This window comes from Clinocottus analis, unplaced genomic scaffold (genome assembly GCF_023055335.1).
Source record: "Clinocottus analis isolate CAN_PGR_092001 unplaced genomic scaffold, fCliAna1.0.p SCAF_5, whole genome shotgun sequence".
Lineage (NCBI taxonomy): Eukaryota > Metazoa > Chordata > Actinopteri > Perciformes > Cottidae > Clinocottus > Clinocottus analis.
In genome coordinates, this window is record NW_027176207.1 from 7,428,226 (window position 1) to 7,440,656 (window position 12,431).

Here is a 12,431-nt window from a genome sequence, read left to right on the forward strand (position 1 = left end):
CTTTATCTTTCTCCACCCAGCTGTAGATCAGGATGCATGAATGCTGGGAGGGAGGATAGTAGCAGAAATAAGAGAGGGAGAAGGGGTGAGAGAAAAATAGGATGTGTGTGTGAGAGAGAGACAGAGAAAAAGAGAGAGAGAGAGAGAGAGAGAGAGAGAGAGAGAGAGAGAGAGAGAGAGAGAGAGAGAGAGAGAGAGAGAGAAGGGGAGGAGGTAATAAGGCAAGACATAGTAGGACAGAGACTGTTGGAGGCAGCATACTGGAGCATACTGCTGTGTTGTGATTATGAAGTGGACATGGAGCGGCCGGACCACAACAAGAGGGGAAGGAATTACAATGAGGACACAGCTTGGCGTTTGTCTGATCAATAACAGGAAGGATAGTTTAGAATCTGAGCGTTAAAGAACAGAGGGATTATTAAGCAGCGCTGCACAACTGACTGCCTGCAGACTCCTTTGAGTTTGTGTTCGGCCACCAAGGGATTTGAATTATGAAGACAAAGTCACTCAAAGCCTTGAGGACACTATGAAGACATGAAACAGAAAGTGGACAACTAGCTCCTGACACTTGGACTCGAGAAAACAAGACATTCTGCAGCAGCAGCAAGCAAAACACTCAGGTATGCCTGCCAAACAAAATCACTAAAACACATTGGGCAGCGTTTGTGCTGGAGCCAGAAACGGCTCTTTTCTTTAGTCTTGATCATCTAAAAAGTGTGCGGCAATTCAAGAGCGTGTATATTTCTTTGTTTACTCCACCACAAAGGGATTTAATGGTGTAATAAACAGGGCAGGACAGTTATCACCTTGCGTTAGAAGGTGACAACAGACATAGGTCACTTGACCGAGCTCAATTAACATGAAATGACATGACAACTACAGTAATAATCCATTCGTGTTTAGATGACAAATTGCTCTATTTGCATTTTTGACATCCCTGGATGAAGGCTGCCGGGAAAGGGTGAACAGGAAGAAGGAGTGAACGGAGCCTTGTCAGAATGTCTTTGTGAAAAATTTGTCATAAATTAACGTTTTATGGCTTGCACAAAACACGCACATTTCCACTGTGTATTTTTAGTGTCCAACAACATCTGTTTACATGCAAAACTGCCAACATAATCGCCCTGTCGTTGACTACCGGACTGTTGTTGCATGAATGAACAAAAAAAATGACCTCTTGGACACACAAGAATGCTGGCACATGTGAATTCACGGGTGGACTGAGACACACAAACACACACACACACACACACACACACACACACACACACACACACACACACACACACACCAGACGCCGCCTCTGCGAGCGGGTGCTCCGGTGAAATGCATGCAGAGCTTAATGAAGTCTATCGCATCAGTGTATATACATTATGGCCTCTTTCCAAGGTGAGCTGAGTGTGGAGGACAACAGAGTAGAGGCTGCTTGCTATACGACAAACATTTCAATGTAGAGAGGAGAGAGAGAGAGTTCACCACAGGAGCTTTGTTTTGAATTTCCATCCGACAAATTAAATATTCTTTGTGCTGTCAGACATTGAGAGGGGATCTGTGCAGTATATTTGGGATGCTAATATAATACAGAATGCTTTTTCGTTTTTAATAGCCACTGCCTTGTCTTATTATCAGCATTTACATATTGTGGGATTCATATTATCCGGTCACACCATGTCGCAGAAGTTTAAAAGTCTTATCTCAAATCTGCAATTGACTTTTGACAACACTCGTTATACTTAATTTATGCAGTTTTGAAACAGATCCTTGTCTCCTTGACTCGCTCTCTGCATTGTTTCAACTTGTCCTGCTTACCCATGGCTTTATCTCAAAAGCCTCTCACTGTAAACTTGTTCCTCTCTTACTTTTAGATGGATGTAATGGTGTGGAAGTGCTGCCGCTCTCTCAATTTATAAGGCTTTTGAGTCAGCCGGGCAAGGCATGGGGAGACGAGCGGCCGACCTGACAACTTCGGTTCCAGTATTAGGTGTCCCTGCCTTGGTTGGAGTGCGTGGCTGGAGGACAACAGGAGGAGACAGAAGCGGAGGACCCCTGCTGCAGACGTGGGGACCTCAGTGCAGCATCGGTGTTCAAACATCCCCGGGGTTCAGCAGACCATCTACCCAGCATGATGTACAGCAAACTGATACACTCTCGACGCCATCAGATAACATCACTCAAACAACCAAGAGCTATATTGTCAAGGAGTACAAGGAGATATTACTGCTAACAAAGAGTGATAAGGAGAAAAGGGCTATTTTGAAACAGAAAAGTGGGGAATCCAAGACCAAAAAGGAAGTGACTTTCAAAGCACTTGGAGGTGAGGCCTCTGAGGATGTGGCCTGCAGTCAGAGGAACAGTTGCGAGACTTATTGCTATGCCAGGGCAATCAAGACCAACCCACACTTTGCAGTCAGCAACGTCAGACCTAAATTGAAATCTGCTGCTCGCTATACAAACGGAAGCGTGGTGGATTCAGAGGCGATCGGTGGTATTAGCGTTCATAGTGATGAGGCGGAGCCTGCAAACTCTCGTGGAAGAGACCAAACCAGACAGCAAGTTCACTCTGCAGAGCGGTGTGGGAAGACACTGCTGTTATCTGCCGCCCCACCTTTCGGTATGACACCAAAACTATGCAGCCATTGCGGAGGCAGACAGTCTGTAGCCACCGGAGTTGCGACTTTGGTAGAGAAATGCGCTGCTGATGTTTGTCTCGGAGAGAAACCGTTAAAAGCAGCCCTCACAAATGTTGGGCATGTCCAGATGCCCAACATTGAGATAAACGCTCAGCCAAGCCGTCATGAAATCTCTGAGAGCATCACCAACAGAAACAAAAGGACACACGTTGATCCACAACTGTTATATTTCAGTGAAGAACTACAGTATGGAAAAGCCCCACACCCAGCATGTCCAGTGCACTCCAGACGCAACTTGGTCACTTTGTCACAGACACATGCTGCCATTGATGCAACGTCTCCTCAACCCACTGCCATCCTACATGCTAAAACCATCACGGTCACCACAGCTACCATTGAAACAAGACAAGAGGATGCCGGTGCAAAATCGTTAGCAACACCATCGCAGGACAGGAAGATCCCCCGGCCGACAAGTCTCTTATTGACTTCACAGATGGCCACGGCGACCCAACCAAACAACCCGCATTCACACATTTATCCTAAGCCCCTCCAGATATCCCAAGACAACTCTACCATGCCTCAAAATGTGTGCGTGTCTGTACACGCTACACCTAAAGAGGCTCACTCGCCACCTTCTTGTTTGCACACTACAGCTGCTGGACCTGAAAACACAACCACTAGCAGCACGAGCAAAACAATCACAAGCTTTACTGATGCACTGATGTCCACTGAAAGTATACCCGCTAAAGTTGCTCAACGTCAAACACATGCAGCGCAAGTAAACACAGCAACAAAAACATATAGCCCACAAATGACTTCTAAATGTACCAACATAGCATTGGGAGGCAATGCATTAGGCCCCATTCATAAACAGGAAACAATTGTGCAACTTTTACCCCCAAGTCCACCACGTAACTCACGCGCTCCAGATCACACGTCCTCAATCGTAGGATCCAATCCACCAGGTACAGTGTCTCTTATTGACACTGTCCTGGACTCAACTGTCCTCCATACACCACACACCACAACGTCACATTCATCTCTCAGTGGCGTTGTCCCGCGGAGCACTTTGAATCATTACTCTAATTCACATCATATCAGCGCTAAACATAAATCTGCTGCTACACAAAGTTTTCCACCGAATTGCTCCGTTTCTGAGCCCACACTTTATGTTTCCACGGCATCTCTAAATGCAACACAGAGTGCAGCAAAACCCCTGGACTCAAAAGCTAAACTGCTTTTAAGTGCAGCATCGAGACGCAACGGCACTCTATGTGAAAATGAAGCCCTCAGGTACTCCTCAATCAATCTGAGGAATTCACCACCCACAGTCTCCACCTCTTCATCCCCGCTGACAGGGAACCAAAATAACCTCTGTGCATCAGGTTCATCTTCACGTCAATCAGCAGACACAACAAAACATAACAAAGATCTCAATCGTAATGAAGCGCCTCTCGCACATCGGCCTGATCACACACGGGCAACAGACAGCCGGGTCTGTAATGAATCTGCTGTATGCCTTGTCAGTTGCAATCAGGAAAACAGCTGCGCAACTACTCCATTTGAATTATCTGAGCTGCAAAATGTGTCAAAAAATCATAACAGAGGCAGTGATGTGAGCACCCACCTTCCTAAATCAACCACTACTTCCGATACTGAATCTGATGAAAATAAATTAAATTGTAATCTACTCAATGAATTGATTGTGCGTGAGTCAAATGACCATGAAGAGTCAAATCTGTCTCAGGTCACCAACCTTCAGAACTACATTTCCCTAATTAAGTCAAGCAGCTCTTGTCTGCAGGGTTGCATAAACACAGAACAACAAAGGCTTGCACATTGTCAAGGATACGCAGAAACAGGACATGAGGGACACTGCGCTACATGCCCACCAGTAAAAACAGCCCAGCAGACGGATTCAAATGCAGAACAGTTTGCCTCAGGACTCTCGGTCAGGCATGCATACATTAAGCTTAAATCCAATGCACCTAAACAGATCCATTCCAAACACCAAATACTTACTCCCAAAGCACAGGCAAACTGTGTGCCGACTAGCATTTCATCACTGGAAAACACTAGTGCACATTTCGAGCGCATCCCCGAATCTTCAGTCTGCCGAAACTCTGAGTCAGGCTCTTCATCACTCCCACAAGCACACACAAGTCCAGAGCCTTCATTCGCTGCACATGGCCCCAAATGCGGTTCCACGTCGCCATCATCAACAATGCATACAACATCCCTTTCCTGCCTCCGGTGCCGCGAGCCGGACGCAATCTGCCGACCGAATTCAGAGTTTAGCCCTGCTCCCCCAGAGGACACCAGCCAGGCTCACTCCCACCCAGCTGCTGCGGCCTTGTTGCTGCCGCCGTCCCCAAAGTGTCGCAAATCAGCAGCCCTACAGCAGAGGCTGGAGACAGTGGAGGCCAGCCTGGCAGCCAACAAGGACAGGATAACAACTCTGCTTGACATTATCCATGACCTGGAGACTTGCCACACTCCCACCGGCGGGTAAGAGCATGCGTGAGGGGTGTGTGCCTGCACGTGTGCGAGCGTGACACCTTTAGTGGGGTGTTTCACTTTACATATAAACTCGCCACATACATATTATTTGATGACTTATAGTTTCACGATAGTAGAAAACCTGCAGGGTCAGATATGATTGAATTATTAATCTATTCCATATTCAGTCTCATAAAAGGTATAGCGGTTTGCTAGAATTTGGTTAACAGAATTATTTTAAAAGCTGTCCTGCAGTGCTGTTCTTTGACTTTCCAGTGAGTCATCATTTCCATTTACTCAGAGGCTAATTCAATAACAAATTGCATTGATTTTCCATCTAAAAATAACTTTTATGTTTGTGTAATTGTATGTATTTATCCATAGTTTAGAGGGAAACTACTTGTTACTATGATGCAATAACTATATAGGGTCGACATTATTGCTGTAATTTACAGTTTAACAACCATACTTAGTTTAACCATATTCAAAAAAAGTGACATATTATCGCACGTTTCATATTTGGTCACATTGGAGATAAGCCTTAACAAGAGAAAAAAATTGTGCTATGCACAAATACACTGTGATATAAAAACCCTTTGAAGGCAAACATGCTGTTAAGATGTCATGCAGCTTGCTTGATAGCCAGGATAAACGTGCATTAAATCAGGAATCCCAGCGTGACAACGTGCGGCCTAAACACTGTTACAAGTTTGCAAACAGGTCCTTGAATGTGCACCCATGTGTGACAGAAACCTACTTGGGCATTTTAAGAGGGACCGTCTCTGGGAGATTTATTTAACCATATAACTCTTCTGGGACAAATGACGGGGATTAAAACCGCCTTCTGGCATTGTGTCTCTGTCAATCATTCTCTTCCACTGTATTGTGCTAATCAGTTTTGACTGCCTCTGAGGTCATGTTTCAGAATAACCAACTCCTAATAGCCAACTGATGTCTGACATAATGCGTGTTGTACAGCTCATCGCTGCCAACAACAGTCTGAAGTCTTTCAAACAGGAAGCATAAGTGAGAGTTTTATTTCCTGTGTGAAATGTCTCTTTTTTTAATTATTATCCTAGTTGGCGATGCTGCAAAACTGGACAGGACCTCAGAAACTGCTCAACCTGCCAGAAGACTGCTTGTATTGTCTACAGGTGAGATAAGCAGTTAGATTGCCTACATGCAATGTTTGAACTGATGAGGGATCGGCTCCAGAATTCAGCTCTTGCCCAAATATAAAACTTAATTTAGGGCTTAAGATATTGAGGATATTAAGTAAACAATTAGAATGAAATCAATATTTTTTAACGACACTCCGTTGGATAGAGATATTATGAACTGCCGCAGGACGAGTGCTTGTATTAGGTACACAATGAAATTAATGTAATATAATGTGTATGTCAATGAATTCTGAAATACTTACACAGACACACAAAAATGGGACCATGCATCACTTAATTATCCATGGGCAATTTAAAACATATCGGGTTCATTTCAAGTTCCCTTTGTGCTTGAGACACACAATTCAACAAGGTTGAGTCCATTTTGGTATTTCAGTTGCCAAGCATTTCCCTGGCAGCCTGTCCACTTCACTTCTCTGAGAATTAATGACTTACTGTATGGGCAGTTTACCAAATGAAAAGCTCTGAACCTATGAATACATAGGGGAGATTACATTTCCCCCTCTGAGTACGTCACAAACCTTTTGGAACAACTGGCCCGTTTAAGCCCTGATTGTAGGTGACTCAATCTATTCACACAGCAGATTTATGGAGATTGAGATTCACTCTTTGAAAATCAAACTCAAAGCCTCAAACAAAGATGTCGTGCACAAGCAACCTGCACAGTAAAAGTTTGATGATCCCTTTACTGAAGTCATGTTAACATTGTTCAGTATTTTAACATGTGAGGTAAGCTGTAAAAATGTATCTAAAGAGACTTTATCTTAAAATGCTTAAGTAAATTAAATTGAAAGGTGAAACAGTTATTTTCAATTAAAATTAAAAAAAAATGACAGACTTAAGACACGATAGTGGTTAGCTATAATATTCCAACTTTGATCTTCGTTTGCACCCATTAGCTGAAATGTTGCATCAGTTGAATGTGAAATGAAAAAAATGTCCCAGAAACACTTTTTTTTTTAAAATGAGGTTAAGTCTTCTCATTATCTTTTGGAGAGGAGAAAAAGCCTTGTGCTCTACAAAGCCAAAACTAAAACGGTCGTTATCTTGAAATATTCAAAACATTTCTCTTGATCCACTTATTTTCAAAACTGCTTTTGCATGACAAAAAGATGTTACGTAAGTTGATTTGCTGACTGGGGTGTGTTGGCGTCTGGTCCTTGAAGGCCAAGTGAAAGATAAGGAAATTTGAACAAGACGAGCGTACCTTCAGAAAAAAGGAAGAAAAAAAAAGCAGACCCTGCCAGGGAATGTCTGCCTTGCCTCAAACAACCACTTTCAAATCGTGATGCATTCATTCATTTGCATCTTTGGCATGGGCTGAATTACACATTGTATGCTATTTCCCTACATGTGTGTCTGTCTCTCCAGTGTGGAGTATGACTTCAGGCAGCAGGAAAGAAGCTTCTTGGAAGTTTTGAATCATCCAGCAAGAGGAAATAGTGCTTTCTCCATGCACCTGTCCCAGCCCCTGAACTTCAGCCTGCTCAGAAATGTCATCATTAAGAACTTAACAAAGTCAAAGGTGAGAAGCAAAAAGCTGTGCAAGACCCTGTTCAAGTGGCTGCCCAGGAAAATGCAGCACGTGTAGACGTCTAGACAATACCTGTATGCTGTTCCATTGATAGCCATAAGCCTGTGTTACAAGTGACCAGCAGAAGCCTTCACAAAGGACTCCTACGCTTCCCTTTCTACCCATAGAATGAGATTGCTCTGAATTAGGCTCCAACCCGCTAGATTCTCACTTATTGTTAGCTTATTAACATGATTTTGTACTCCAATTTGGTCTTTGTCACTCTTAGCTAGTTTCATGTGTGAGGCATAATTTATTTTACTTTATAAAGTTAGTGTTATTTTGTCAACATGTTTGCTTAGAATGTATGGCTACCCACAGCCACATATTTCTTTATCTGACATTCTGTTGTGCACAGTTCTGATTATTGCATTATGAGTTACTGTTGATATTACATCTCCCCTTCAATTGTCCCCTTCACCTGCTTGTCCTAAGACTAAATGTGCAACATAAAACACATTTTTTTACCCCTTGAAATGCAAAATAAAATCATAATTTGCTGATTGTTTATTTGTCTGTAAATATGTTCCAGTATTTTCCAGAGCTTTGTTTATAATCAGAATGCTCGGCTTCTATTTCTGCACTTAATGAATGAAATAAAGAACATGTTCAGCTGAGACGTACAGCTTCAGTGCATCTACACCTTTTCACATCTGCAAACTAGTGACTAAATAGAGGCACATCCATTATGCCTTTGCCAATTGTACTGATGGTCTCCAAATCCCCAAACAATCCAAACTTCATAAAAGGTTTCAGGGTAAAACAATGACATGCCTAAACGCTGCAATGAAGCGTGAGTCACAATCAAAATGTCCATGTGCACATGCTCAAGCCCATGAACACACATGCACATGCAAATAAAACACAAAATACAGCTAAATAAAACAAAACCTTGCGGATGCTTTAATGCAATCAGTGCAAAGGGAACATACAATCTAGAGTTTATAAGTAAGGAACACATGAACAAATTATCTGAGCAGTAAGCCAAGCAAACATTGTGATATTACCTTTGGAGCAGGAAGTACTTAGGTGGTTTAATTAAAACACTGCTCAGAAGAAATTATAACAAGTGAAAATGAAATTTCCTGCAACAATGGTACTAGAAGAAGATGAAAAATAAAATATGAAGTAAATTTAAAAAAACATTTAAAGCAAATTATTAAAAATGGACACACTGGTATTAAATCAATAAGACATTCAAAATACCATGTTTTAGAACGTCACAGTAGGGAACACAGCAGAGAACATATTATGGATTATAGCAAGGAACACAGCATGGAACACAGCAGAGAACACAGCAGGGAATGCAGCATGGAACACATTACACAGAAGGGACCACAGCATGGAACACAGCAGGAAATGCAGCATGGAACGCAAAACGGAACACACTAGGGAATACAGCAGGGAACACAGCATGGATCACAGAACACAGCACGGAACACAGCAGGAAACACAGTATGGAACAGCATGGAACACAATCGGGAACACAGCACGGAACACAGCAGGGAACACAACATGGAACACCATATGGAGCAAATCAGAGAACACAGCAGGGAACTTAGCAATGAACATACAAGGGAACACAGTATGAAATACAGTAGGGAACACATCACGGAACACAACAGGGAACACAGCACGGAAGACAGAACGGAACACACTAGTGAGCATAGCACTGAACCCAGCATGGTTCACACTCGGGAACACAGCATGGAACACAGCACGGAATACAGCAGAGAACACAGCATGGATCACAGAACACAGCACAGAACACAGCACGGAACACAGCACGGAACACACTAGGGAACGGTTCGGAACACAGTAGGGAACACAGCATGGAACACAACAGAGAACACGTTAGGGCACACACCAGGGAACACAGCTGGGAACACGGCACGGAACACACTGGGGAACAGTTCGGAACACTGTAGGGAACAGAGCATGGAACACAACAGGGTACACATTAGAGAACACAACAATGAACACACTAGGAAATACAGCACGGTACACAGCACAGAATACAACAGGGAACATCAGTCATCCTCCTGTGCATATTTTTTAAGAAACTTAAAGAGGAGCTCGACTGCCGCATCTGTTAAAGGTCTTGGAATTGCGGCTACTGATGGCACCATGAATTGGGCATAATTTGGAACCACTAACTGATCCGTCGCAAGGTCCAAGTCACAAAAGTTATTGCGCTAATTATATTTCAAAACATTCCTATAGAGTTTTGCAGCTAAGTGCAATTTTCATGTTCTTTGCAGAGTGAGAGGGAAACAATAATTTGTTTACTTGACATAGGAAGCTATATTCATTTATTTTTCATGGCTTAACTTGCATTGCGTCCTGTCATTGCCTCCAAAGATGAATGACTTTGGGCCTTCGCCTGGCTACACTGCCATGATCACTAGCAAGTCTGGGCATGACACAATGCGCTTTAGTTACACCATCTCTCTGAAGACACAAATGCTTTCACTGTAACTGTGAGTTGCCATTACTGCTGATCTTTGAGAATGGAACCGTTTTTGCAATGATGCTCATTTGCATAGAAAGGGGACAATTTTGACCCGAAAGTATGCATATTACCTCATTTAAATACATGCGAAGAGAACAGGAGCACAAAGGCACTTTTTTTGGTAGCCTTGGTGAGTGCAAAGGGCAAAAGGATTTATTTTTGTCTTGTTTGTGCAGGTTTAGGGAGCCCAAAATCCGCCCCAACACTTTTGTGAATTCGCTCCAGACAGTGTTATTGTGGTGCATTGCTAGGACGGTGGACTACTCTCCGAGCAGAAAGGAGAGGATTTGTGTCGTAAGAGCCATGCAGTTGTTCTAAAGGTCCTTTTATAAGGCGTTAGAACTAGATTGTTTGTCAAAAATCATCCCAAAATCAGCTATACTGTGTTAATGTGCATCATAAATCTAGCTAATGCTGTTGGCATGAGATGATCATATCTTATAATATTAGATTCAAGGTGACATTATCATGAAACATCCTAGCCAGAAGATGAAAGGCAGAGAAGACAACATAGAAACTCACAAAAATGGATGAATAAGTTTCCATGTTTGCTTAGGAAGAGAGTTCTACATTTTATACTTGCGGTCTGCTGAGAATCTGCAGGTCTCTGCCAATGGACTTGCCAATTTTTAAAAGTGGTACTGCTAAACAATATTGCAGCAACAGCACTGCATTGGGTCCTCGAGCCAAAGACAAATGGGTCTATAAAACAAAACATAAACAGGTCAAAACACATATTGCACCTGTCCATATCAGAGAATATCTTTCACAGTGACTGAAACTAGTTGTCATCTCTGTGAACATTAAAGAGTTCAATTTCAAACATAGTTTGACAAGTAGTTCTATATAACATCAGTTCAAACCCTCCCCACAGCCATAAAAGTATCGGTATAATTCACATGGTGGCAGAGAAGAACAATTTACTGTGTCTCAGTGTAATCACAGCAACGATATGATTGTATTGCTTCTTTTGAAGCATGGTGGCTGGGTCGAGGTGGGGGCACCTATTGGTGAAAATAACCTAATCAATACTAACACGTCTGTTATGCCCCAGGAGATGATTCAGCCCCAGTCAGGCATGAAACGGCTGTGCTGGTGCACTTATGATGTGCACAATTCTCTAATGAACTGCACAAAGAAACGCCTCGAGTATTTTGTAAAGTAGATTTTTTCCTTCGACCGTGTTTGTCTGTTTCTCTGTTCCCACATATTTCATCAATTTCAACCTTGCATTTGTCTGCATTTATTATCTCACAAAGTCTGCAGCATAACCGCTAAATAAACATGTTGCCCAATGTTGCTAAGTACAGTATCTATTGTACATCACAAGTCCAGCTGTGTGGAAGCAATTTTCCTAATCTGCACTTCCATTTTCTTACCATGTGTAAAAACTGGCCTTTTGTAAGGAGGGTGGTTAGTTGTAAAATAAATTACAAAAGTAGCATGTCGGTAGTTAAATTAAGATGTCACATTCTGTATTGTTACGAGTATGAAACATGCAGCTGAATAAAAAGACCATGAATATAATATGTTCTTGTATAACAATATTTAAATTTGCTGCACAGTCATTACTCAAGGTGGTGGGCCCTTTGCGACTGTTTTATGACTTTGCACATAAAACCTTTCAGCTGAAAAACTTCAATCCCCACGAAGTGACGTTTGTGATATTAACTTTGAACCAAATGACTTTCTGTAAGGTGGAATGATAAGTTGGACTGAAACACCCCTGAAAAGTAACACCCCAGTCTGCAGTGTTATACGTATGCAGCCCTCAGCCACTTTCAGCTCATTATTTTGGTTCACTGGTCCGTCTGGTTGAGGTCCAACGGCTCTCCCCAGCCCCTGCGTAAAAAGCCATGGGTAGCTGCCAACTCACCAGCTCAAACAAGCTGTACACTACCTGTGCATAGAAAGCTGGCACAGAGTGGAATCATTATCGTCACTGTTAAAATGCATTATAATGTGATTATAAATTACTCTATGTGGTAATTCGGGTGCTTTGAAGTCATTAAATTCCTATGGTATAGGCAGGTATA

General features: G+C 42.5%; 1 protein-coding gene across 1 annotated transcript; it reads left to right on the forward strand.

The window, feature by feature from the left end:
• The first annotated feature begins 211 nt into the window (after nt 1–211).
• On the forward strand, nt 212–8,345 carry LOC137802148 (uncharacterized). Its single transcript, XM_068599752.1, has 4 exons — nt 212–620; nt 1,866–5,138; nt 6,209–6,283; nt 7,682–8,345. Exons 2-4 carry the CDS (start codon nt 1,936–1,938, stop codon nt 7,899–7,901), a joined length of 3,498 nt encoding a protein of 1,165 aa, XP_068455853.1. The 5' UTR covers nt 212–620; nt 1,866–1,935; the 3' UTR covers nt 7,902–8,345.
• The last annotated feature ends 4,086 nt before the right edge of the window (nt 8,346–12,431 follow it).

Coding starts and splice junctions, on each gene's coding strand:
- LOC137802148 (XM_068599752.1), top strand. CDS start 1,936: ATGGGGAGACGAGCGGCCGACCTGACAACTTCGGTTCCAGTATTAGGT. Junction 5,139..6,208: donor TGCCACACTCCCACCGGCGG/GTAAGAGCATGC, acceptor TTATTATCCTAG/TTGGCGATGCTGCAAAACTG. Junction 6,284..7,681: donor ACTGCTTGTATTGTCTACAG/GTGAGATAAGCA, acceptor CTGTCTCTCCAG/TGTGGAGTATGACTTCAGGC.